Genomic DNA, 26,957 nt, shown 5'->3' on the forward strand with positions numbered 1-26,957 from the left:
TTTAAGTTTTTTTTTTTTTCTTCCTTTTTTTTTTTTTTCAATGTTTGTACCCCTCCCTACACTTATGAACAGCTTTTAAAACTTACTGGATGAATTTCATGTATAAGACCCTGACTAATGTTTGTTCCACTAGTTTATATCTTGGTTCCATAGGTTTTGTCCTATTGAGTTAGTGAAAAAAAAATTAAAGGGAATAAACAATGTATGAAAGTTTTGAAGTGGATTCCAGCTGTGCAAGGGGTCAGACGATTTACAGGGACTTCTGGATTCAACCATCCTCCAAATGGCAATGGACTTGACCTTGCTAGGAAGATCTGGACAGGCATTTGTCCCTCCAGCAGGAAGGAAGGGTGCTGCTAGACTGTGTGGGGCCTTGCAGACCTCCACGTGGTTTCTGTGACACTGACCTGTGCACTGAAATGTCACAACTCACTCAGATACTTGCACTAATAAGAAATGTAGGGACATTTTTGGAATAGAGTAAAAAATGTGCTATATTTTTCACGAAAAGGAACTAAGCAATTGTAAGTCTTCTTTTTATCTCCTCTAATATTCAAAAAACTTAAGTAATGGAAAAAGATTGTGTTCAAATTATTGTAATTTGTAATAGCCCTGTTAATAATATGCCCTTAAAGTTGCTGCTTTTTCATTCAAAAAGAAGCAATTGTGACTGATCTAAGGCTGATAACACTGGAGGTGTTTGGGATTGGTGCTATAGTGAGGTATTCTCAAGAATTTATTAATAGGGAATTAAAATTGCCTTCTGAGAGTTAAATACAAAATTAGCCATTATGGATCAGAAGAATTTGCAAAGGGTTGGGGTGACTCCAAAGCAGCTAAATCTGAAGACCTCCAGTGGAATGTGTCAGCATCATGGCTCACTGCATTTAGCAGGTGTTTACTGTGTACCTGATATAGGGCAGGAACTGCTCTAGCCTAGGGATATAGCAGTGAGCAAGATATGCAGGCTTCCTCTGGGAGAGTTTAATTCCTATTGGAGCGACAGACACTAACAATCAATTATATGAATAACTATTTTATTATAATCATGATAAGTGCTACAAAGACAAACAACAGGCTTTAGTCCAAGGGAACCTAGGTTTATTTGAAGAGTGTGGGGGTTTTCTGAAGAATTAACATTTGTGCTGAGGTGTTAAAGACTAGTAACTACTCAGAAGTAGGAGCTGGGGCTAGGGTGTGAGTAGCCCATTGGAAAGCTTTGAAAGAAAGAGGGGGAGGGACCTAAGGGGTAGGATGCTATGGGCAAGGGGAGAGTGGTTAGAGGTGAGGCTAGAAAATTAAATAAGGCCTGGTATTGAAGGCCTTGCTGTTCAGTTAAAAACATGAACAACACTAATCAGAGAAGTGACATCAAAGATTTGCATTTTATGAAGATCTCACTGCAAAAGGATTGAAAAGCACATCAGTATAAAGGATTGAGTCAGGAAATGAAAGACTGATACAAGACAGTTTTAGGATCAGGGAACGAGAAGACACTTGCTAGGTAGTCCTGGTCTTCCTGATACCTGGGTTGACTTCAGGCCAAGAAGGCCAGTGGCAACAGGAACACTGTAATGGGGGACTATACGTACTATCCAGGGGGAAAGAGTGAGGATTTGTTCAACAGGTACTTACATATTCCTTTACTGTTTGCCTATCATGAGGCTACAGAAGGGAGCACAACAGATGACAGATAAGTTCTATTGGGACACTGTTTGCAGTTTAGTATTCCAATAATCTAACCTCAATTTGCCTGCTTCCTTGTTTAGTAAATGAACTTGTGATGACAATGTGGATTTTCAAGTGGTTTATCCAGAGAGAGAAGATTTGCCTATCCAAAAGCAAGGTCCAATTTCTTTAGTAGCTGCATTTCTTCTTAGCTTTTTGTGAGACTCGCTGGGCTTATCTTGGTTAAAGTGTTAGTTTCTGAGATTCTGACAGGTTAGCTTTTTGAGCCCATGAGAAAAATGACAGACCCTAGACCATGCAAATTCATTAACTAGCTGCCTTCCCATGGTGAGGTGTTTGGTAACTGGTCTTCTCTGGGAAATACTCTGACATCCTATTAAGGGTGCCTCTCCTTACCATTTTTCTTTTTTTTTTCCACTTGGTGCTTAGTTCGGTATACATACATGCTTAGGAGATTTACCAGCATCTTTTATGGAATATGTATAATGGTACTAAAATTCCAGATGCTGTACAATTTATCAAAATATGTTTTATCTATTTATGCAACACATATTAATTTTACTTTATATATAATGCATATGTTATATATAACTGGAATTCAGTGCCAAGCAAATAAACATAATCCCTGTCTATGTTTTTGGAGCTCACTGTAAAATTATCAACAATTGTTAGAATCATTGGTGTTTCACATGGTGGCCATGTTTTATGTAACCTGAAACTGGTGTTAAGAGATGACCCTGTAATTGAACTTATCTTAGTTAATTAAAATTTTACCATAAATACTCATAGGTAATTAGCCAATGGAATTTGCTCACAGTATAGCCCACCTTCTTGTTTAAAATAGCTTAGATTGGTACCATATGCCCTTTAGTTCCACATGCCATAGATTTTGTATGAGGTAGAATCATAAGCATTTGTCATGTTACAAACTATTTCTTACTTCATGAAATCAGAAAATTATTTTAGGCCCAAGGAAAATTCCAGAAAGCTTGGAATCATTTTACTATTGCCATAGAAGTTGATCCAAAGAACTACCTGGCCTATGAAGGAAGAGCTGTGGTCTGTCTTCAGATGGGTAATAATTTTGCTGCAATGCAGGATATTAATGCTGCCATAAAGGTAAAAATCTATTTAGATTATGTTATCATTAGCATAAATTAACACCATTAATGAACTTTTTCAAGTAAGGGGTTCTCTGTTCCCTCTTTAAAGTGACTTATGGAGAAAATATTGTTTTTGGAGAAAAATTTTTTTTCCTTGAGTGGTTCCCAGGATTAAGAGTTATAGTGACTTGACCATTTTGTAGTCTAAATGAATTTGAAATGAAAAAAGAAACTAATTCCTAACAAACATTGGTGGTTCTTAGTAAATGCAGCTTGTAAGTTTCATAGGCCATAAATACTACTTTGTAATACAAAATAAATGTAAAACATAAAACAGTGTTCTAGGTCTGAAGGTAAAGAAAGAATAATGTAAATCCCCAGATTCTTCCTGTAGAGAAATTTCAAATAAAAAACTCCTGTTTTGAATGTAGTGACAGAAATTCTTCTTTTCTTCTAGCTTTTGAATTTTGTTTCCATAGATTTATGTAGATGTTCTAAGGTTTGAGATGAGAAAAAGGAAAGAACTTAAAGATAATTATTACTACATAGGGCAAATAAATGTGTTAACTATTCAATTTAATTTCTCTCTAGCTTAACACAGGTAAACAGATAAGCTTTCCCTCTGCAGCTATTCCTTGGCAAGAAACTTAGTAAAGCACCAAGATTATTTGCTTTATTGCAACCAAATCAACAAAGTGTTGACATTGAACCAATTTCATACCAAGTCTCTTCTCAAAATATTTGCTCTAATGGGGTTTTACCTCCACTATAAAATTACTTGTTTCCCACAAGTAGATTTCATAATGTTCATTTCTGCAGACATGAAATGGGAGATAAATACTATTCCCAGATGCTAAAGACTCACACTATCATGTTGCAGATCAATACCACAGCAGAGTTCATAACAAATCGTGGTGTGATTCATGAGTTTATGGGCCAAAAACAGAATGCAATGAAAGACTACCAAGCAGCAATTGCTTTAGACCCCAAGTACTCACTGGCTTACTTTAATGCCGGAAATATCTACTTACACCACAGGCAGTTTTCTCAGGTAATGTGAGTTTTCTGGAATATTTTCTTTTTGAAAACAAATGCTTTCTTTGTTATATATAGTTTGAAAATGCATTCCTTACACCTCAAACTAATAAACCATTAGCTTTTCCTTTAAAAAAAGTAATGTTCTCTTTCATAAGAATGTTTATAATTATCCATCAAATGTTTACACCTGTATGGATTTATTCTCCTCAATATCATCAAAATCATTCAATGCTTACCCAGAAAACATTTTTTTTCCAACTTTCCTGAGTGTCAGATCTTGTTATATTCAGCTTCGCCAGCTTTCAGCTTCAGTCTTCTGTTTCCCCCTCCCTCCACCTCCACTTGGACATTCTTCAGGACCCTCTCTATGACAGAACCGCTAACTCATCTTAACGTATGCCTTTCCTAAATTGCATCAGTGAGTATATGATTGGGAAGAAGGAGACTTGGATTGTAGTTCTGGTTTTATGTGAGTCATTAATCTCTTTTGGCCTCATTTTGTAATGTCTGAAATGAAAGGTTTAGGATATTAGATGATGTTTTCTTAAAATTTATTTATTTGAATTGTAGTGCATTTATATGACTCAAACTCTTGCCTTTCTCATTATTTCTTTTTTTTATCTGTAATTACTAGTTTGCTCTGTTTGTCTTCTTGCTCTTTAACAGAAGATAAACTGAAGACAAGCAGACAAAAGAGTAAATTAATTTATTGCCACCCTTTATTTATATGGTGACAGTTTATTAAAATTATGTCTTTTTATCCCCGAGTATTGTTTTGGCAGTATCCCACATATTTTGGTCTATAATTATTTTTAACTTGAGTAAAATACCCATGACATAAAATTAACCTTCTTAACTATTTTAAGTTTATAGCTCAGAAGTGTTAAATATATCCTGCAATGCTTTTATTAATGTTTTCCTAAAACTTTGCACCTGCAATTTTTATTTCCCTTTTGACTCAAGAATAAATTAGACATTTATTTATATAGAAGGGTTTTAATATTCTATGTCTTTATGTGCACTTTAAAGTATTTTACTCTGTAATCTATTTTTTTTTCAGAGTTTTTCTGAAAATAGAAAGGCTTATAGTTTTCCTGTAGTGATTGCCTTTCTAAAAATAACTTTAATACCCTCATTTCCTTATTTAATGCCTCTACTTGGAACCACAATAAAATTACCTTGTAACCTCCTCCTCCTCATTAACATGAGAGCATAAATCAATAACCCTCATCTTAAAAAAAAAAAAAAAAAGAAAAGGAAAATGAACACTGGCCTCATAGCCGACTCAGGCTAGCTCCTCTGTTTCTTCACTACGGTTCTTTGTAGAAGTCTCTGTTAAGCGACTGTAGTAACTGTCTCTCAGTTTCTAATTCATCTCACAGACTCTCCACAATCCTCTCCATCTGAGCCAGTGACTTCCTCCATCCTTCTCTTACCTGACTTCTCAGCAGCATTTGACACAGGGCACTTTCCCCTTCCTAAAGCACTTTAGTCACTGGATGACACCATTCTATCTTTTTTTCCTACCATCTCAGCTGGATGCTCCCTTCTCAGTCTGCTTTTCTGGCCCCTCCTCTCTGCTTCTGTTCTGAGTGTTGGTGGTACACAAGGGCTTGTTTCTGCCTCACTTCTCTCTGCACTTGTTTTTGTGGACCTATCTCTAATACCCTCACTACAACATGACTCTAAGATCTTTAGGGGCAGGAACCATACTCTGTCCTCTCCTCCCTCTCAGAGAGTACATTTCTTCCCATGATTTACACCTCCGCCTTTTTTCTCAGCTCCTAACTCATATTTATCTCCAGTTCCTAAAAGTGGATATTTTACAAGTGCCATTAAGGGACAAAATTGAATTGATTTCTATGCCCCCTATCTCCAGTCCAGCTTTCTTTGAATAAATCCTCTCTAAATTCAAGATGTCATCTAAGTAGAAACAGAGTCAACCATCACTGTCTTCTCTCATCTGGTCTCCTTCATCTAACCAGTCATCTAATTTTGTCCATTTAACTTCATAATTTATTTTATTTTCTCCTAAATTTGTCCCTTGCATTCCATTTATACTCCATTGCTCTTATTTTTTCTCAAGTTAGATCATGGCCCTCGCCAGCTGGTTGACCTCTATGATTGGCCAGTTGGCCTCAGTGGGGAAGCTAGATACTGAGGCAGAGTTATGGACGGTAGAGTTCTGTAAGGCATGTAAGAGGTTTGTCCTCACTCAGATTTCAGTTGATAGCTGGGTGACTAATGTTTCCCAAGCAGGCAGGCCAAGGTTAATTGCCTTAAACTTCGATAATCTCATCACTTTCCTGCTGAGTTCTAGAAATGTTCCTTAGCATTGTAAAGTTAGTTAATGAGATTAAGACAAATAAAATGCCCAGGGTGATTTTTGATTTCTGTATATGCTTAGATGTGCATGAAAGGAAGATCATTAACTTTCAAATTTATTTCTTTGGTAACTCTATGGGCCATCCCATACAAAATTATTTGTTTAGATCTAAAATGCAGCTTGAACTTTAAATTTTATTTTCTAAAAGTGTAACTCTGTTTTCTCCACATTCCTTGGGCAACATTTCATCTGAAATATTGTCTATCCTCTGTCTCAATGCATAGGATGTGTGGGCTTAAGAGTGCACACACATCCAGGGTCAGGCAGGTTTTTTTCTGTTATTGTTAAAATCTTTTTTATTTTTACAGACACATTTTGATTCATTGTACACAAATGGGGTACGACCTTTCTTTTCTATGGTTATATACAATGTAGAATCACACCATTCATGTAATCATACATATATATAGGGTAATACTGTCTGCTTCATTCTACTGTCTTTCCATCCCCCACCCCATCCCTCCCCATTTTCCTCATTATTATCCAAAGTTCATTCATTCTTCTCTTCCTCCCATCACCCACCCCCTTGTTATATATTTTCCTGCATTTATCAGAGAAAACATTCGACCTTTGTTTTTTTGTGCTTGGCCTACTTCACTTAGCATGATATTTTCCAACTTCATCCATTTACCAGCAAATGCCATAATTTTATTCTTATATATACCACATTTTCTTTATCCATTCATTAATCAAAGGGCATCTAGGTTGGTTCCACAAACTAGCTATTGTGAATTGAGCTACTATAAACATTGATGTGGCTGCATCACTGTAGTATGCTGATTTTAAGTCCTTTGGATATAAACCAAAGGGATGACCCAGTGGGATAACTGGGTGAAAAGGTGGGTCCATTCCAGGTTTTTGGGGAATCTCCATACTGTTTTCCAGAGTGGCTGCACAAATTTGCAACTCCACCAACAGTGTATGAGTGTGCCTTTTTCCCCACATCCATGCCAACAATTATTATTGCTTGTGCTCTTTTTTATTCTTTTTAAAATATATTTTTATTTTTATTTATTTGTATGCAGTGCTGAGAATCAAATCCAGTGCCTCACACATGCTAGACTCAGACACAAGTTACTAACATTCTAAGAACAGCATACATTTTTTTTTTGCTTTTCTTCTGTAGCGTATTTACATAAGAAGAATACAAAAATAAAAGAAAAAGAAATTGCTCTTTTATATTAAATACACCTGTCCATAATAATTTATTCAGATAAAGAATTATTTGACATTGTACCTTGAGAATTGCATTGCAAAGTCTAGTAGATATAAAGGAAAAACTTTAAAGTAAGAATAGGGAAATCAAAATCTTATTTTTTTTTATTGTAAACAAATGGGATACATGTTGTTTCTCTATTTGTACATGGAGTCAAGGTATACCATTTGTGTAATCATAAATTTACATAGGGTAATGTTATTTGATTCATTGTTATTTTTTTCCTCCCCCCCCACCTCTCCACCCCTCTTTTCCCTCTATACCGTCCTTCCTTCCTCCATTCTTGCCACCCTCCCTAACCCTAACCCTAAACATAACCCTAACCCTAACGCTAACCATCCAACCCCCCATTATATGTCCTCATTCGCTTATCAGCGAGATCATTCATCCTTTGGTTTTTTGAGATTGGCTTTTCACACTTAGCATGATATTCTCCAATTTCATTCATTTGCCTGCAAATGACATAATTTTATCATTCTTTATGGCAGAGTAACATTCCATTGTGTATATATGCCACAGTTTCTTTATCCATTCATCAATTGAAGGACATCTAGGTTGATTCCACAATCTGGCTATGGTGAATTGAGCAGCAATGAACATTGATGTGGCTGTATCTCTGTAGTATGCTGATTTTAAGTCCTTTGGGTATAGGCCAAGGAGTGGGATAGCTGGGTCAAATGGTGGTTCCATTCCAAGCTTTCTGAGGAATCTCCATACTGCTTTCCAGAGTGGCTGCACTAATTTGTAACCCCACCAGCAATGTATGAGTGTACCTTTTTCTCCACAACCTCGGCAACACCTATTGTTGCTTGTATTCTTGATAATCGCCATTCTAATTGGGGTGAGATGAAATCTTAGTGTAGTTTTTTATTTGCATTTCTCTTATTACTAGAGATGTTGAACATTTTTTCATATATCTGTTGATTGCTTGTGGATCTTCTTCTGTGAAGTGTCTGTTCATTTCCTTAGCCCATTTGTTGATTGGATTATTTGTATTCTTGGTGTAGAGTTTTTTGAGTTCTTTTTATATTCTGGAAATTAGCGCTCTATCTGAAGTATGAGTAGCAAAGATTTTCTCCCACTCTGTAGGCTCTCTCTTCACATTACTGATAGTTTCCTTTGCTGAGAGAAAGCTTTTTAGTTTGAATCTATCCCAGTTGTTGATTCTTGTTTTTATTTCTTGTGCTATGGGAGTCCTGTGAAGGAAGTCTGATCCTAAGCCAACATGTTGAAGATTTGGACCTACTTTTTCTTCTGTAAGATGCAGGGTCTCTGGTCTGATTCCGAGGTCCTTGATCCATTTTGAGTTGAGTTTTGTGCAGGGTGAGAGATAGGGGTTTAATTTCATTCTGTTGCATATGGATTTCCAATTTTCCCAGCACCATTTGTTGAAGAGGCTATCTTTTCTCCAATGCATATTTTTGGCCCCTTTGTCTAGTATGAGAAAATTGTATTTATTTGGGTTTGTGTCCATGTCCTCTATTCTGTACCATTGATCTACCTGTCTATTTTGTACCAATACCATGCCGTTTTTGTTACTATTGCTTTGTAGTAGAGTTGAAGATCTGGTATTGTGGTACCCACTGCTTCACTCTTTCTGCTAAGGATTGCTTTAGCTATTCTGGGTTTCTTATTCTTTCAGATGAATTTCATAATTGCTTGCTCTATTTCTGTAAGGTATGTCCTTGGGATTTTAATTGGAATTGCATTGAATCTGTATAGCACTTTAGGTAGTATGGCCATTTTGACAATATTAATTCTTCCTATCCAAGAACATGGGAGATCTTTCCATCTTGTAAGGTGTTCTTTAATTTCTTTCTTTAGTGTTCTGTAGTTCTCATTGTAGAGGTCTTTCACCTCTTTTGTGAGATTAATTCCCAAGTATTTTATTTTTTTCGATGCTATTGTGAGTGGGGTAGTTTTCCTAACTTCTCTTTCTGAAGATTCATCAGTTATGTATAAAAATGCATTGGATTTATGAGCATTGATCTTGTAACTTATACTTTACTGAATTCACTTATGAGTTCTAAAAGTTTTCTGGTGGAATTTCCAGGTTCCTCTAAATATATAATTTTGTCATCAGCGAACAGGGATAGTTTGAGTTCTTCTTTTCCAATTCCTATCCCTTTAATTTCTTTGGTTTGTCTAATTGCTCTGGCTAGAGTTTCAAGGACGATGTTGAATAGAAGTGGTAAAAGAGGGCATCCCTGCCTCCTTGTTCCAGTTTTTACGGGTAATGCTTTCAGTTTTTCACCATTTAGAATGATATTGGCCATGGGCTTAGCGTAGATTGCCTTTATAATGTTTAGGAATGTTCCCACTACCCCAATTTTTTCTAGTGTTTTGAGCATGAAGGGATGCTGTATTTTATCAAATGCTTTTTCTGCATCTATTGAAATAATCATGTGATTCTTAACTTCCAGTCTGTTGATATGGTGAATGAAATTTATTGATTTCCGAATGTTGAACCAACCTTGCATCCCTGGGATAAAACCCACTTGATCATGGTGCACTATCTTTTTAATATATATTTGTATGCGATTTGCTAAAATTTTGTTGAGAATTTTTGCATCGATATTCATTAAGGATATTGGTCTGAAATTTTCTTTCCTTGATGTGTCTCTGTCTGGTTTAGGTATCAGGGTGATATTGGCTTCGTAGAACGAGTTTGGGAGGGTTCCCTCCTCTTCTATTTCATGGAATAGTTTGAGAAGTATTGGAATGAGCTCTTCTTTAAAGGTTTTGTAGAACTCGGCTGAGAACCCATCTGGTCCTGGACTTTTCTTTGTTGGTAGACTTTTGATGACCTCTTCTATTTCATTGCTTGAAATTAGTTTATTTAAGTTGTGTATGTCCTCCTCGTTCAGTTTAGGTAGTTCATATGTCTCTAGAAATTTGTTGATGTCTTCGAGGTTTTCTGTTTTGTTGGAGTATAGATTTTCGAAATAGCTTCTAATTATGTTTTGTATTTCACTCGTGTCTGTTGTGATGTTTCCTTGTTCATTCCGAATTTTAGTAATTTGAGTTTTCTCCCTCTTTCTCTTTGTTAGTGTGGCTAAGGGTTTATCAATTTTATTTATTTTTTCAAAGAACCAACTATTTATTTTGTTAATTTTTCCAATTGTTTCTTTTGTTTCGATTTCGTTGATTTCGGCTCTGATTTTAACTATTTCCTGTCTTCTATTACTTTTGGTATTGGTCTGCTCTTCTTTTTCTAGTGCTTTGAGCTGTAGTGTTAAGTCGTTTATTTGTTGATTTCTACTTCTTTTTTTGAATGCACCCCATGAAATAAATCTTCCTCTAAGTACTGCTTTCATAGTGTCCCAGAGATTTTGATATGATGTGTCTTTGTTCTCGTTTACTTCTAAGAATTTTTTTTATTTCCCTCCTGATGTCTTCTGTTATCCATTCATCATATAATAGTGTATTATTTAGTCTCCAGGTATTGGAGAAGTTTCTGTTTTTTATTCTGTCATTTATTTCTAATTTCAATCCATTATGATCTGATAGAGTACAAGGTAGTATCTCTATCTTCTTGTATTTGCTAACAGTAGCTTTGTGGCATAAAATATGGTCTATTTTAGAGAAGGATCCATGTGCTGCTGAGAAGAAAGTGTATTCGTTCTTTGATGGATGGTATATTCTATATATGTCCGTTAAGTCTAAATTGCTGATTGTGTTGTTGAGATCTATAGTTTCTTTATTCAATTTTTGTTTGGACGATCTATCCAGTGGTGAGAGAGGTGTGTTAAAATCGCCTAGTATTATTGTGTTGTGGTCTATTTGATTTCTGGAATTGAGAAGGATTTGTTTGACGTACGTGGATGAGCCAATGTTGGGGCATAGATATTTATGATTGTTATGTCTTGCTGATTTATGCTTCCCTTAAGCAGCATGTAATGTCCTTCTTTATCCCTTCTGACTAGTTTTGGTTTGAAGTCCACATTATCTGAAATGAGGATGGATACTCCAGCTTTTTTGCTGTGTCCGTGTGCATGGTATGTTTTTCCCCATCCTTTCACCTTTAGTCTATGGGTGTCTCTTTCTATGAGGTGAGTCTCTTGCAGGCAGCATATTGTTGGATTTTTCTTTTTAATCCAATCTGCCAGTCTGTGTCTTTTGATTGATGAATTCAGGCCATTAACATTCAGGGTTATTATTGTGATATGATTTGTATTCCCAGTCAATTGACTCATATTTGTTTTGACATGATTTGGTTTCTCCTTTATTTGGCTATTCCTTTAGGCTAGCGCCTCCTGTTGCTGATTTGCATCGTTGTTTTTCATCTCTTCCTCATGGAATATTTTGCTGAGAATGTTCTGTAATGCTGGCTTTCTTTTTGTAAATTCCTTTAGCTTTTGTTTATCATGGAAGGATCTTATTTCATCGTCAAATTTGAAGGTAAGTTTTGCTGGGTATGAGATTCTTGGTTGGCATCCGTTTTCTTTCAGGGCTTGGTATATGTTGTTCCAGGCCCTTCTAGCTTTTAGGGTCTGGATTGAAAAATCTGCTGATATTCTTATTGGCTTCCCTCTGAATGTAATTTGATTCTTTTCTCTCGTGGCCTTTAAAATTCTGTCTTTATTTTGTATGTTAGGTATTTTCATAATAATGTGCCTTGGTGTGGGTCTGTTGTAATTTTGTATGTTTGGAGTTCTATAAGCCTCTTGTACTTGGTTTTCCATTTCATTCTTCAGATTTGGGAAATTTTCTGATATTATTTCATTGAATAGATTGTTCATTCCTTTGGTTTGTTTCTCTAAGCCTTCCTCAATCCCAATAATTCTCAAATTTGGCCTTTTCATGATATCCCATAATTCTTGTAGATTCTGTTCATGATTTCTTACCATCTTTTCTGTTTGGCCAACTTTGCTTTTAAGATTAAATAATTTGTCTTCAATGTCTGAGGTTCTGTCTTCCAGGTGTTCTATCCTATTAGTTATGCTTTCTATGGAGTTTTTAACTTGGTTTATTGTTTCCTTCATTTCAAGTATTTCAGTTTGTTTTTTTTTCAGTATCTCTAACTCTTTATTGAAATGATCTCTTGCTTCCCGTATTTGGTCTTTTAACTGTTGATTGGTGCGATCATTTAATGCCTGCATTTGCTCTTTCATCTCCTCCTTCAATGCCTGCATTTGCTCTTTCATCTCCTCATTAGCTTCCCTGATCGTTTTAATTACGTACATTCTGAACTCCCTTTCTGACATTTCTTCTGCTGTGCTGTCATTGGGTTTTATTGATGTAGTATCTAGGTTTGTTTGGGACATTTTCTTCCCTTGTTTTCTCATATTGGTCAGTTGTCAGTGGGACCCTGAGATATTGCAGTTTTCTGCTACTGGCTTATAGTGTTCCGGTAGATTTCCAGTGTATCACCTCCCAGCCTTCAGTAGCCTGATGTCTTGGAGGAATCTGATAAAGCAGCTCATCCAAAGAAAACTGCCCCTAGCCCCCTACTGGTTCCACGGTTTGGAACTGGCTCTGTGCGGAAATGCTCTCACTGTGGGCCTGCGCCGTGCAGCTGGCCGTGTGGGAGGAGCCCACTGCCAGAGTGTGGAAGGCTACCATGGGAAGACTCTAGCTGCCCTGCCCGGCTCCAATAAGCCACCTCTATCTGGACCTGCCACCCGGGCCGAGCTTTACCCAGTGGGCAGATTCACCCGTGGCTCTATTTCAGTCCGAGTCTCTCAATGCCTCCCCTTCTTAACTCCAGGGTTCTGGAGCGACTGGGGGTGCAGTCTCCCTCTAGGCCGCCATCTTGGATCGCCCCGTGAAGAGAGCCTGCAGCCGGAGTGGGCAGAGCCGCCTGAAGAGGTCTCTGGCTGCCCTGCCCTAATCCCAGAGGCTGTTTGCGGATCGCGGCTCTCCGCTGGTTCGTTGCTGGAGTACGCTGCGCTGCAGGGGCTCCGGGACTCGGAGCTTGTTCTGGTCAGAAAGGCTCTCACTAGCGGGCCAGTTCCATTCCGAGAACCTGGAGAAGCTGGCCTAGCTAGAATCTTAATGTTTCAAATTCACATTCAAATGGGCTACTTGCGTGAATTATGAACTACAGGTGAATTAAAAATATAGATCTGTTTCTAATTAATTAATTATATAGATACGAGGACGTCAGAGCAATTGTTAAAAAATCAAGGCCTGTTATTGCTTTAGCCTTTAATTTTTCATACTCCTATACTTCCAGTAACCTCAATAAATTTATATGTTTTCAGTCTTCTAAGTAATATAATTTGGAAGCTATAATAAAAAGTTTTCTTTGTTCAAAGTTATGTGCACTGCTGGTGTTTTACTGAGTTCTTTCCTTTTAGCCAAGATAGGAATTTGCTTCTATATAATTGAAGTCATGCTCTTATGGTGTATTATTGTGTAGCCTTCATTTATCATTTATTGGTGATTTAAAATGAAGCATAAGTTACTTTATGCAGAAAGTAAAGCTTGGAGTCATTCCCCACCTCATTTCTGATGACTGTCAAATGAAACCTTAGCCTTCTCTTCAGGAGTGAATCCTCTTTAAGGTCTTGACAGAGGGATATAAATTCTGCCCCCATCTCAACAGATCCTTAAATTGCATATAACTGTAGCATAGAATAGCTGCCATCCAGAGCATAGGAATGCCTGGGGAGAAAGTAAGGCAGTAACTACAATTGTGATCCAATTGTCTCTCAAAAGTCAGAGGAGACAACTTTTGTGGAGAATTGCCTCAAGACCTTTACCTCTTCATTTATTGACATCAGAAGAAAACAGATTTGTCAATAATGATTGAGTGCTCACTACATTATGGATATTGTTCTCAGTACATTACATTTGAATTCACTTCATCCTTACATAAATGCTGGGTTTTTTTTGTTTTTTTGTTTTTTAGCTTTTGTTTTACAGATGAAGAAATAATACAATTAGAGCATTAGTAACTCACCCAAGGTGGAGGCAGAAGTTGAACCCAACGATCTAGCTCCCTAGTCTAAACTGCTGCCGCCATGTGAGCAGAATTTATATCACCCATGGTGGAAGTGAATTGAGGATGGGTCCTGGGAAAAGGAGGGAAATAGTTCAGCGAGGGAGATGGGAGAAAATGATTAGAGAGGTGGACCAGGGAGAGCCCATCCTAAGGACAGAGAGGATTTTAAGAAGGAAGGAGAGATGAAGACTATCTGTGTCACAAAAATGCCTTGGAGGAAAGTAACTGGAAAGTCTCCCTTAGGTTTGAGGATGTTTACAACCTCAGTCAGAGTACAACATAGGAAATAGGAGGAGGTTGATAAGAAGGCAACTTGTGGTGGGTCTGGAAAAAATAGAATGGGAAGTAATTGGACAGAATAAATTGAATTATGGAAAGTGACTTTCCCTTGAAGGTAAATTTTAAGTAAGAACCTAATTTTCATCCATCAGGGAGTTAGATTCCTAATTTGAGTAGCAGGATGTCTAAGCAGCATCTCAAGCTATTTATAGTAAAAGGGCCAGTTGTTTTTTTTTTTTTTTTTAAAACCCATTTATTATAGATCAAAACACTATTAAAACATAATAATAAAGAATTGGGGGTGTGGGGATGGGCAGGAAGGTGGAATGAGACAGACATTATTACCCTATATACATGTATGATTACACTACAGGTGTGGCTGCACCGTGTTCAGCCAGAAGAAGAATTTATGTTCCATTTGTGTACAACATGTCAAAAGGCATTCTACTGTCATGTATAACTAATTTAGAACAAAAACAACAATAACAGCAAAAAATTACTAGAAATATGATCATGTGCTCAGATTCATAGTCATGTTAAAATGCTATGGATGCTACTTAGTGTTTCAGTTTTGGTTCTTACCTCTTTGCAGGCTTGTAGCAATTATTTCTTGGACCAGGACTCCAGACCACATTTTGAGGGTCTTTGTGTGAACCAAGAAATCATAATGAGGTTGAAATAAAAGTAATGACAGTTTTTATTGGGGTACATAAGAGATCTGCAAGTTGGAAGGCACAGTTTAGTAAGAAACGAAGCAAGCTCCATCCAGGGGAAGGAGAACTGGATTTCTAACAGAAAAGTTAGGGGGAAATTGGATGAAGTGAATTAACTCATTTTGAACAAATTTTGATTGGCCCTGATAGCTACACAAGTCATTTTGAACAAATTTATATGGGAGTTGAAGGTCTGTTCATACATTAAGCTGTTCTTGATTGATTGCTAGGGGGCTGTTGGCAGGGTGTGATTTGTTGGCAATAAGTCATTTCAAGCAGTCAGCAAGTCAACAAAAGTTCCGTGATTGGGAACTGTTGCAATCTTTGGTCTTGCAAGCACATTCTTTCCAAAGTTAACTTCCTATAGCTGGAAGTTGAAGATTGAGGAATTTGTGTTGTGAGGTAAACCAGAGCCTCCCAAATGTAGTTTCTGAGACTCACACAGGAAGTTTTGTTCTCTTCTTGACCTAACTGCAGCCTTCTTAATTTTTATTTTTAAATCTTCTAGGTCAATGATGAATTGTGAATAATCTAGAGTTCTTGATTTTTCTCAACAAGATATTTTCTCCTTTTTCTTCTTTATAATTTTTCATAGTATTACTGCAATTTTATTGCTTTGGATATGATTTAGGACCTTCTTTGAAACTTCAGCTCTTACTACGGTTTTATAGGTAAAATATTACTTACCTGATTTGTATTTATTTTATGATCTTGTTCAGTCTTTTTCAATTTACTTTTTACCTCTTGTAGCTGTTGTTGTTCTGTACAAGAATATGAGATTTGGGTGGCAGGTAGTGAGTGTATTTCATTCAGCAAGGAGAAATATTTTATCATTGACATAGTTTAGAATTCCCAACACATGGTGTTATGGTTTGGATCTTAAATGTCTCTTAAGGCTCATATGCTAGAGGCTTGTTCACCAAACTGTGGCACTATTGGGAGATAGTGGAATCATTAGGAGGTGGGGTTTAACAGAAGGAAATTACATCATTGGGGGTGCACCTTTAAAGGGGATACTGGAACCCCAATCTCTTCCTCTGTCTGTTTCCCAGCTGCATTGAGGTGAGCAGACTCCTTGGCCACACACTCTCACCATGATGTATTATGTCATCACAGTCCCAGAGCAACAGGGCCAACAGGGACTGAAACCTTGGAAACTGTGAACCAAAATAAATCCTTTCTCCTTTTGAGTTGATTATCTTAGGTATTTTGTCATAGAGACAGAATACTGACTGAGACACATAGTAAAGTCAAAAAGCAGACCGCCTTTTGGTTTGTTATTCATTTTAATATTCTCTATATTTTCTACAGTCAATGCACCAATATATCTGGGATGAAATACTTCTACCTGCTTAGTAGATAACTGGTCTTAATTTTAAATTAAAAAAAAAAGTGCTTCACGTTTTTGGACAGCTACCAATTAAAGTACATTTATTATAATTATTTTTACATTTTAGGCTGGTGACTACTTCTCAAAGGCTTTAAAGTTTGATCCAGAAGATGATTATGCTCTCATGAATCAAGCTATCACAAATACAATATTGAAAAAATATGAAGAAGCAAAAGAAAATTTTGCATGTGCAGTTGAACACTGTCCACTTTGGGCTGCAGTATATTTCAACAGAGCACATTTATACCACAGTTTACAGCAGTATGAGCTAGCTGAGGAAGAATTAAGTAAAGGTATACTTTTTGGTACTATTTTGATAAAATGATAGCTGTTAATGTGTTTGTTTTTAGACTACAAAAGAAGAAAATTATCAGGTCTATTTGTCTAGATGGAGGTACATGAGAATCAATGTGTCGGGCACGTGGTCACCACGGGGTGGTCATGGGTGAGAGAACTTGGTAGTGAGGTCTTCAACTTTGGTTCCTGACATGCCCTCATGGGTGTAGGAGGTTGGGGTGGCAGGATTGGCTTTTGGTGTACCCCAGGCTGGAGAGTCCGCATCACATGCCACCTTAGGGCACTGGTCTAGTCCCTACGGAAGCGGCCACTCTACAGCAGTCTTTGCAAGGGCCAGTTCAAGTCAGGGTCCCCTGATGGCTACCCTGGCTCCTATTCCAAGTCCCCTGTGGGGTCCCAGCAGCCATCTGGCTTCTCCCCAGGCCAGCAGCAGACCCATCCCCAAGGTTCTCCTAGGACATCCACACCATTTGGATCAGGGTGAGGTAGAGAAAAAAAGAATATCTAATGAGCTGTAAAGTTATTTCAAGCCTTCAATGCTTGAAGATCCTTGGACTGGCCTAGAACCAGTGTCTGCAGTGAACATAAGCCAACAATAGAGCAAAACTCAAACATTCACAGGCAAAAAAGGAAGATACTTTTGTTAACATTTCTGAAATTCATCTGGAAGCTTTATGTGTCAGGAACATCTTAGACAAAACTTTTACTTGTGTAACTAAGTTGAACCCAAAGATGTTGACTTTAAATAATTAGTAGGACCTTGGTATTTTCCGTTATATCAAGTGTTGTTATTAGAGAAGAATGTAGGATAATTTGCAGTATTTAGTTCTCTGAAAGTGCCTACCACCTTTAGAGTTACAGTTTCTGTATTGTTAACATTCCTGGTTATATAATGGACATTTGTCTTTTAATGTTTTTCTAAAGTTTTAAAATAAAACATTTTGTCTTTCTAGCTAAAGAAAAAAAAAAGAATCACTGTGTTTAGATGTCATTTTTAATGTAATCAATATAGATTCCTCTAGGTAATAACTTAAAGTTTTGGTAGAGTCACATATAGAGAATTATTAGGAAACCCATACATAAACAATGCCAACCTTTCCAAGAAAAGTATTGTACTGTGGTTCCCTAAGTTTACTTTCTTAGGAAGATTGAATATTTTTAATTTAACTGAATTGTTAACATTTGAAGAAAAATATTATCAAATGAATTACATCAAAATTCTCATAAAATTTTATTTTAAAAAATGGAGCTAGTTTTGAGTGCACAAACACATCTTTAATGTATTTTCTTTTGCAGCTCTGTCTTTGACTCCTAATGATGCTCTAGCGTATAACTTCAGAGCTGAAGTTCGTGGTAAAATAGGTCTGATTGAGGAAGCTATGGCCGACTATAACCAAGCACTTGATCTTGAAGAATGTGCCTCAGATACATGATCACATAGACTACTCTGGTGTCTACATTTACATAGAGGTTCTTCCTGAAACTGAAATGTTGCTTAGAAGTTTGACCTGCCTTCGTTATTGTATTCATTATGCTTAGTCTTCTATAAACCCTTTAATGCATTTTAGCAAAATGTTCATGCTGTACATTAATTATAAACTTTGAGATCATTTTCTGCATATTTGAAATATCTCAAGAATCAAATTTCTTCTTGGATTAAATGGGAATATTTCTCAAGGAATATTAAGGCTTAAAATATTTTCTTTAAAATAATTTTCTTTGAAATAATACTGTACTTATAGAAATGTGTCATTGGCCTTTTCATCAATTCCCACTCATAATATATTCAACAGTACCCAGATTTTTAAAAAGAATTAGCTGATGACAATTAAAAAAACTGAAGTCAAGTACATTTCCTCTTGTCCTTTAAACAGCATCCGTTACTAGTCTGTATTCTTCCAGGTACCCATTTTCTTCCAACAGATAAACTTGTTTCTATTTTTATATATTGCTTGCCTTCCAGAATAACACCTATAAAGATTTTGAGCATCCTGTTTCCCTGAGATAATCTCTTCTGCCGCTTTCATTCAGATTTCATGAATGTGTACATAAATGCAGATTTCATGAATTATATATATATGTAAATCTATGTACACTTGTGATTAGTGCTTCATAGCCGTTGATGAGTAAAATATCAAAACAGTTAAAATTACTTTTATTAACATGCTAATTGTACAAATTAAAGGGTTTCACTGTGACATTTCCATAGATGGACATATCAAGCACTGATATAAGAATTCTTTATAGAATGTTTTTGAGGAAACTTTCAATGAATCAGAGGAACCCTCCTTTTACCTCACTGATAATAACAAGTCTTTCTAACTTAATTCATTCAAATGTATTTCACTCAGTTTATTTTCCCTCTTGCTGTTTTGTTATTCCAGTGTATTCAGCTCCTCAGAGGCCCGTTTTCACTGCAGTCAGACATTTTGGAAAGAACAGTTCTGTTCTCTCAGCTGCCTTTGTTTTTAGTTTGATGTTCCAGATTTTCACAATAGAAAGTTGACTTATTTTGTAAGCTATGATAGAGATGCTTCACACCATTTCAGGCTAATTTTCCTGGCATGGAATGTGGGTACACGTCAGGATGGGATCACCCATCTCTAATGAATTATTTCAGCTGGTGAATAAAGCACAATTAGAAAGTGATTTTGTCTTCTCTTGACCTTACTAGTCTTCAGACACTTTTGTCCCTGACTTAGCCATAGATGAGATTCAGACTGACCTCATGCCTCCAGAGACAGCCCCTCTCCTACTGTGACTCACATCTCTCCCCATCTGTCCTGGCTGCTCTGTTCATGCTGAGGTGTTGGACATTGTAGAATTCTCTCAATGCCCACCTGTGCACCACAGATGTGCAGGAGTCTCTGTCAAATGAACCTCTAATGATGGGAGTAAAGGACTGGTAGAAAAATTCTCCTTTTCATCTCTCTGTGGAGCGTCCTGAGACACTGTTTATTTGGCCTCCTTGAGGATGGTCCTGTGAGGTGAAGCAGTCAGTTGCACTTACTGGTGGCCAGCAGCAAAGCACACTTATTTTGGTACTTCTGTCTTCCCTGATCACCCCCTGTTTTCACTTCTTGATAAAGTAGCAGCACAGAAGCATTTTCCATGGGTTCTACTTTCTGGGGAAGCCGAGGTAAGCAAATTAGTAATTGAATACACACACACACTTATATAAATAAGTATGTATAAATTAAATATATACATATATTTCTAATTGCATACAAATACTTCTAAACATGAGGCAGGAATATGGTAACTATTGGGGAATGATACAAACCAAGGGTCATGAAGGCATGATGGGGGTAATCATGTCTAATTTGTCAAAATGCCGTATGTCTCCAGGCCCATATACCCTTGGCACCCATGGTTTCTGTACACACTGCCAGCATCCTACTGCCAGCACCCATAGTGTTCTACTGGAAGCATTTCTCAGACCACACATTGGTCAAGTTGGAACTTCAGGGGGATTAATATCAGTAATGACAGAGGGGTGATGAAGAAAGACTTTTCAGCTACCTTGCCTGCTGGGGGGATAACTCTCCCCAGCCTCCCCACTAGGATTGAACTCCAGTTACCTACCATATAAATTCCTCCAGAACACATCCATTGATGGGTTGCTAGGATCTCCTTAAAGTAAACTGCTTGCACTCAAATATCATTGCAGGATCTGCTTCTGAAGGAACTGAGTCTAATGTTATCTTGGAGGGAGAGATGTTTGAGCAGAATACCATCTGTGGGCTGAGGTGTTGCATAGCAAGGTATTCCATAAAGACAGACATCAGGAGGGAGGCATAGAAGTGGAAAAATGGAATAGCCTGTCTGGAGAATGGCTGGATCAGAGTTTTTTTTTTTTTTTTTTAAGAGAATCGCCAAAGGAAAATGATGTCATGTGGTCAGTCATGCCTGGAGGATTCTCACTGCTGGATAAAGGAGTTAAACCACGATGCAAAGAGGCAGCACGTTATAGCATGCATGAGAGAAGAGAGGCAGTCAGAGAGGAGGTTTCTCTTCTTTTCTTTTGCCTCCCTTCATTCTTGCACTGGAGAACTGGGGATATTTTAGCATCACTGATAAAAATTGGGGGTAGGAAAATTGATCAGTACCCTACAGAAAAAGATTTGCTGTGTCCTACATGGGCTTCACTGATGGTTATCCCAGGCATGTAAGTGGCAAAGACAGCAGGATGAAGGCAGGTTGGAGAGAGGATGGAAAACAAGGGAGAAAACAGCTTTAGGAGGCCATGGGAGCTAAGTCAGGCACCGATGCCCCAAGGAAAGAGGAGAGAAATGTCTAGATTCCCTCTTTCCTAATAAACTTTATATAGTGCTAATTTCTTCAGCAGACAAACTGAGCCTACATCTCATCTTGGCTAGGACTTATGGTGTGTGTTTTATTTATTTTTAATACACATGTAAGTACATATAGATTTTGGGGGGTTGGTTACTGGGGATGGAACACTGGAATACTTCACCACTAACCATACCCCAGCCCTTTCTTATTTTTAATTTTGAGATAGGCTCCGGCTAAGTTGCTTAGGTCCTTGCTAAATTGCTGAGACTGGTCTCAGCAGTCCTCCTGCTAGGATTGCAGTGACGTGCCGTCACACCCAGCTTCTTATACTTCTAGTCTTTCTTTTTTGGTACCAGGAATTGAACCCAGGGGTGCTTAACCACTGAGCCTTAAGCAGTGAGTCACACCCCAAGCCTTTTTTTATATAGAGACAGAGTTTTGCTGAATTGCTCAGGGCCTTGCTAAACTGCTGAGGCTGGCTTTGAATTTGCAATCCTCCAGCCCCAGGCTCCTGAGCCACTGTGATTACAGGCGTGGGCCAGTGCTGTGGGCTCATACACTGTTATTCCTGATGATCGTCTCCCATAGGTAAAACTGAAGAAGTAACAGGAGGAGGAGATTTTTACTTTGTTTTATTTTTTATTTATCAAGAAGAAAAAATAGTGATAAGATTATAGATGATTACTTTTAATTTTATGCAATTCTATAATTTACAGATTTGGGTTTTTATTTTTTTGTTTGTTTTTGTCCAGTAGAAAATAAGCTCTGTGAGTATAAAGATTTTGTCTTTTTTGTTTTGTGTATTATCTCCAATGCTTATAGTACCAATGCTTATATTCATTAAATAAAAACAAATTACAAACATATGAATCAATATTGTCTAGTGTTATCTAGGATTACATAGCTAGTGAATGGTGGAGTTCAACATAACTCTCCTAGTTTCAAACCTTACTCTGTTTCTTGTTCTCTTTCACCTAGAAAAAACATGATAAGCACATAGTCTATTCAACAATTTTTATGATGACATTACACCTCTTTTCTTGCCTTCCTGATGAGTGTATTGCACAAAAAAAAAGCAAGTCTAGTCTAATACTCCATTTTTACTGGCAGATGTGTGTGAATTTATGCCTGTATCGGTCCATTAGTTTATTTACCTATCTATCCACCCAGCCATCTTAACCTTAGATAAATGCACAATAAGAAGGTTATCTTGGGCTGTTAATTTGAAATAATCAATGTGTAATATCTTATATTTCATCTTTAATAGTAAAGGCCAGAAAGAAATCGACAGCAGAAAGGTCAATATGCAGGCAGCAGTAAGAAAGGGAAGAAAAAGAAAAGTAGAATTTGTTAAAAACAAATGTACCAGACACTCAGTTATGGCTTAGTCCTTAAGGACATTTGCATTTCACCCTTACCAATAAGGCTGGTATTATTTTCAATTTACAGAAGAAAAATACTAACTACAGAAGGTCAAATAACCAGGTAGAGCACCTCTGGCAGTATAATGACGCCACTGAAATTTTGTTCCACTTTTACTTACTTATTGTTTAATGGGCTCAGCGGAGGGTAACCAGACTGAGGGAGGGGAAGCATCTAAAGCATGTCGAGATGGGTGGGGGAAAGAACGGGAATTCCACATAAGGTGACTGGTGCCTGGAAGGCAGGGCAGCATCCGAAGCAATAATCTTCTGCTCTGAGAGTCACAGTCTGCATTCGTACCATGTTATAACAATGCAATCTTACTTCCAGCGTCCCCCAATGTCATCAAAATTGATTTGTTAGTCAATGTGTTAGGATCATTGATTTCCCAAAATAACAGGAACTTGAGCGACCATCTGCTTTGAGATTCCAGGTGACTGTCAACATCCCCTCCTCTCCTCACCCATCTTTGCCTGCTGGAGTTATTCTCAGAAAGAAATTTCTTCTGTCTGGGAAGGGGAGCTTAGATCTTCTTGTTACACACTTCCATGGTACTGATGCCTACTCTTCTGGAATGCTCTGCCCATCTGGGTCTCCTTGTTTAAAGGCTGTCTTCCTCACTAGCCTGGAAATGGTGAGAGTGAGTCTAATGTCAGTCTGTTCGCTACTACATCACCAGTGCCGGCACAGTTCCTAGCACGCAGCAGGTATTTAATGAGAAGCAGGTCTGGACACACAAGTAATAATGACCCAACACACTACAGATATATGTTTTACTGTTTCCATGATTAAAAAAAAAGATTCTATGATATAGTAGGCAAGTCCAAGCCCTTAAAAAGATAGTGCTATCATGCTTTTTATTTACCATTTCCTCTGAGTAGAGAGGTCCTTAGCATCTACACATATCTCTCGGTGCCAAATGTGTGCATGTACATGCGCACACACACACACACACACATATACACACACTATACTCTGGGGATCAGAGGATAAGATTAAACTTGAAAGATGAAGTAAGAAAAATGAAGAGTCATGGTTGAGATCAACCTGCTGTAAAAGTTAACAAGCCCTAAAGATAAGTCAACAAGTTAAGAAACTGGAAACAGAATTCTGTCAGGTGTGAGGCTGTGATGTCTGAAATAATGATGTATCTATATCTCAAAAATGACATTGTAATCTTTATAACTGAAAGATGATATCATCAAATTGTAACCAAAACAAGTACAGTGCATAAAAGACCACAAGTAATTTTTAATTACTAACTTTTCTTAAGAAAGTTTGCACCAATCAAGGAAACATGATGTGTGCTGAACCTAAAAGGTGGGGAGGAAATGGTCGGAGGGCAAATGTTCATATGAAAGTTCCTAGCTGTTTGCTGAAGAATGCTCTAAACAGTGGGTATGAGCATTCTGAGCTTTCACCTCAAATTAGTTGGTAAATTCCTATAAAGTAAATGGAGCATACTGTTGTCATGGCTTTAAACATTATGCAATTCAACTACTTCCTTTTCTGATTCCATTCTACCCAAGAAACCATCTGGTGATAATATGGTTTTCCATATTGACATGTAGAACAAAATACATAGGATAGTCAGATTCCATCTTTGCTGAATTGTTGAGACTGGCTTTGAAATTGTGATTCTCCTGCTTCAGCCTCCCAAGCCACTGGGGTTGTAGGTGTGCACCACCATGCCCAGCAAGATTACATCTTATTATAAAATAAAGTATACATAAGTACATCTACAGAATACTATCCATTTTATTTACATAGAAAACCTTTAACGACTTCCACACACCAACCTTTACCAGGTAGTACCTGTGGAAATGTCATTGTTTGTGTCTATTTTATTGATAAAGTCACATGGTAGGGTTAAGTGACCCTGTTTTTAATCCTTTTTTTCCTTTTGACACTTATTCATCCTCCAATTTATTTCTTAATCATTGAGCACATCTTGGTTTTCTAATAAGAAAAATGTAAAATTATCTCCCCTCCCCAAGTTAAATAGCTTACTGGAGGCAACATTTAAGACTATAACACAATCCATATTGCCTTTTCCCATGGGTGCCTAAAGTGGACTCAACTACTGCTGGCAGGGCAGGGTCCTTCAGAGGTCCCTCTAGTTCAGACAGGACCTACTCACAAAGCCCCCATGGGTTTGTGTTTGCACCAGGACCACCTTTTAGGAAAAATTTAGCCTTAGTATGTATTTTGATGGATCTTAAGAAAATCCATTTAAAATGATCAGAGTCACTTTTCCAAGGAAAATATAAAATTTGCTATCTAGGCCTGTAGGTCAATTGAGGTCTTTAATCTTCCCACAACTACAATTTTAACTGCTTTTCAAAAAGAGAGGATATTAGTTTACATGTGCTCATGTGATGTTTTGCTTTACTTTAGAGCTCTTAGTTCTCTGAAAGTATGAAGATCTCCAAAACCTATGAAAAAAAAAGTATCACTGAAAACTTGTTCTCAACATATCCATCAAATTTATGACACAAACTTTAATAGAGGAATCTTGGGAGACCAGTGGTTTATACTGATGATAGCTGTAATTTTATAACGATCACTTGAAAGTGATAAATCGTTGAGCAGAAAAAGCATCAAATATATACTCCAAATATATACTCCTCACTCTTACTTCAATTGCATGATAGGTGAGACAATTCCTTGTATTACTAACATAAATATTATCCCATGACATTTTGAAGTACATTTTTATTTTTATGATTCTGAGATGTAAGGGAAAGACCCCTAATTGTTTTGCATAAAGCAAACCACTTTTTTTTTCTATAATCTTCCCATAGGAAATATATGTATATCAACTTATTTTGAATTATATTTAAGGAAAGAAAAAGTACTTAGGAATTTACTTAATATTTTATGACATTCTGTTACACAGTAGTATTTGATTTTTTAAAAACTTCTTATAAATCACAATAATATTCTGAATTAATTAGACTGCAAGACCATCATGTAAGTACATTTGTTTTATAATCCAGGAAAAAATTTCTCTTTTGAATTTGAAGACCAAGATAATAATTTGTGTGTCTAAGTTGCTGCCTTACTACACAAAAATTAGAGATGAGGTCTTAAAAATGACAATTGATTTTATTGAAGTCCTGAAGCTCTATTTAGACAATTTTTCAAGTTCTATAGTGGAACTGTGCCTATGAAATGGGAGAGACATCTCAGCACAACTTTTCCAGTGTAATTTACTCTGAATAATGTATGAGTTGTGTAATAGCTCTGCAAGGAATTCTCATCTCCACAAAACACAGGCTCCTCTCCTATTGCATCTTCCACTTTCAATTCTTATGCTCTGTACTTTCTATATTGGATCTTTGATGGTGAATAGACAAGATGGGAGAAGAATGAGAATTGAAAAGCCTTGACAGTCCAGGAAATAGTTCAATATACTAGACCTCTCCTTGCAGCGTGGTTGGGGAAATGTGATTTTCTCATAGAACTTTCCATTAGTTTCCAAAACAGGGATTCCTTCACCATCCAGGGGTTTAAGTGAGTTAACTAAGGAGTGTCGATTTTACTTGCAAGTTGGGAGAATTGGCATAGGAGGGTGGGGAGTGGAGAGAGGAGAGAGAAATTTAATTTATCTGGAAAATATTTTTTAAACATTTTTACATAAAAAGATACAGCTACAAAATGTAATACAACTTCAAAAAATTTGCATGGATCTTAGTGTCAAAACACAATTGGAGACGTTTCTCCTCCTTGGACAGCAGTGTTGGGATGCACCACGGATTCCCAGGCCAGCACTCACTACAGCACGGAGGACTGCGAGTCAGGGCAGCATCACCCCTGCCACACCACCTCAGATCCTTGAGGCTGCCTCACAAGCCGGTGGTCACTGGACTCTCAAAGAAGTTGCTAACCCATTTTTCAAATGAGGAAGTCCAGGGAGATTAGGTGACTTGTCATATTGAAGTTGAAGCCATAAAACAACCCAGATAACCTAAGAAATTTGAGAAATGTTATTTCAGGAACACTTTGGAATAGACATGCCCTATAAAACAGGGTGAGAAAGGCCAAAGCTGCTCTCTTCCAGGTTTTTTTAGGATTCTATCCTAATACATTCTTGACCCATGGAAGATGCTCCATGATTTACTTTGGGGTTATATCCTGTTAAACCAATCAAAAGTTGAAAATATCCTGAATTGAAAA

At 37.2% G+C, this 26,957-nt stretch overlaps 1 protein-coding gene across 2 annotated transcripts in view; it reads left to right on the forward strand.

Moving 5' to 3' along the window:
* LOC124972202 (tetratricopeptide repeat protein 6-like) overlaps window positions 1-19,656 on the forward strand; it is a 149,384-nt gene extending 129,728 nt beyond the window's left edge. For both annotated transcript variants that reach the window (XM_047536465.1, XM_047536470.1), the window contains 4 exons: window positions 2,656-2,808; window positions 3,673-3,843; window positions 16,831-17,056; window positions 18,357-19,656. In XM_047536465.1, the coding sequence (XP_047392421.1) occupies window positions 2,656-2,808; window positions 3,673-3,843; window positions 16,831-17,056; window positions 18,357-18,493 (687 nt within the window). In that variant the 3' untranslated portion in view covers window positions 18,494-19,656. The remainder of the gene's footprint in view (window positions 1-2,655; window positions 2,809-3,672; window positions 3,844-16,830; window positions 17,057-18,356) is intronic.
* The last annotated feature ends 7,301 nt before the right edge of the window (window positions 19,657-26,957 follow it).

Source organism: Sciurus carolinensis, chromosome 2 (genome assembly GCF_902686445.1).
Source record: "Sciurus carolinensis chromosome 2, mSciCar1.2, whole genome shotgun sequence".
NCBI classification, from domain to species: domain Eukaryota; kingdom Metazoa; phylum Chordata; class Mammalia; order Rodentia; family Sciuridae; genus Sciurus; species Sciurus carolinensis.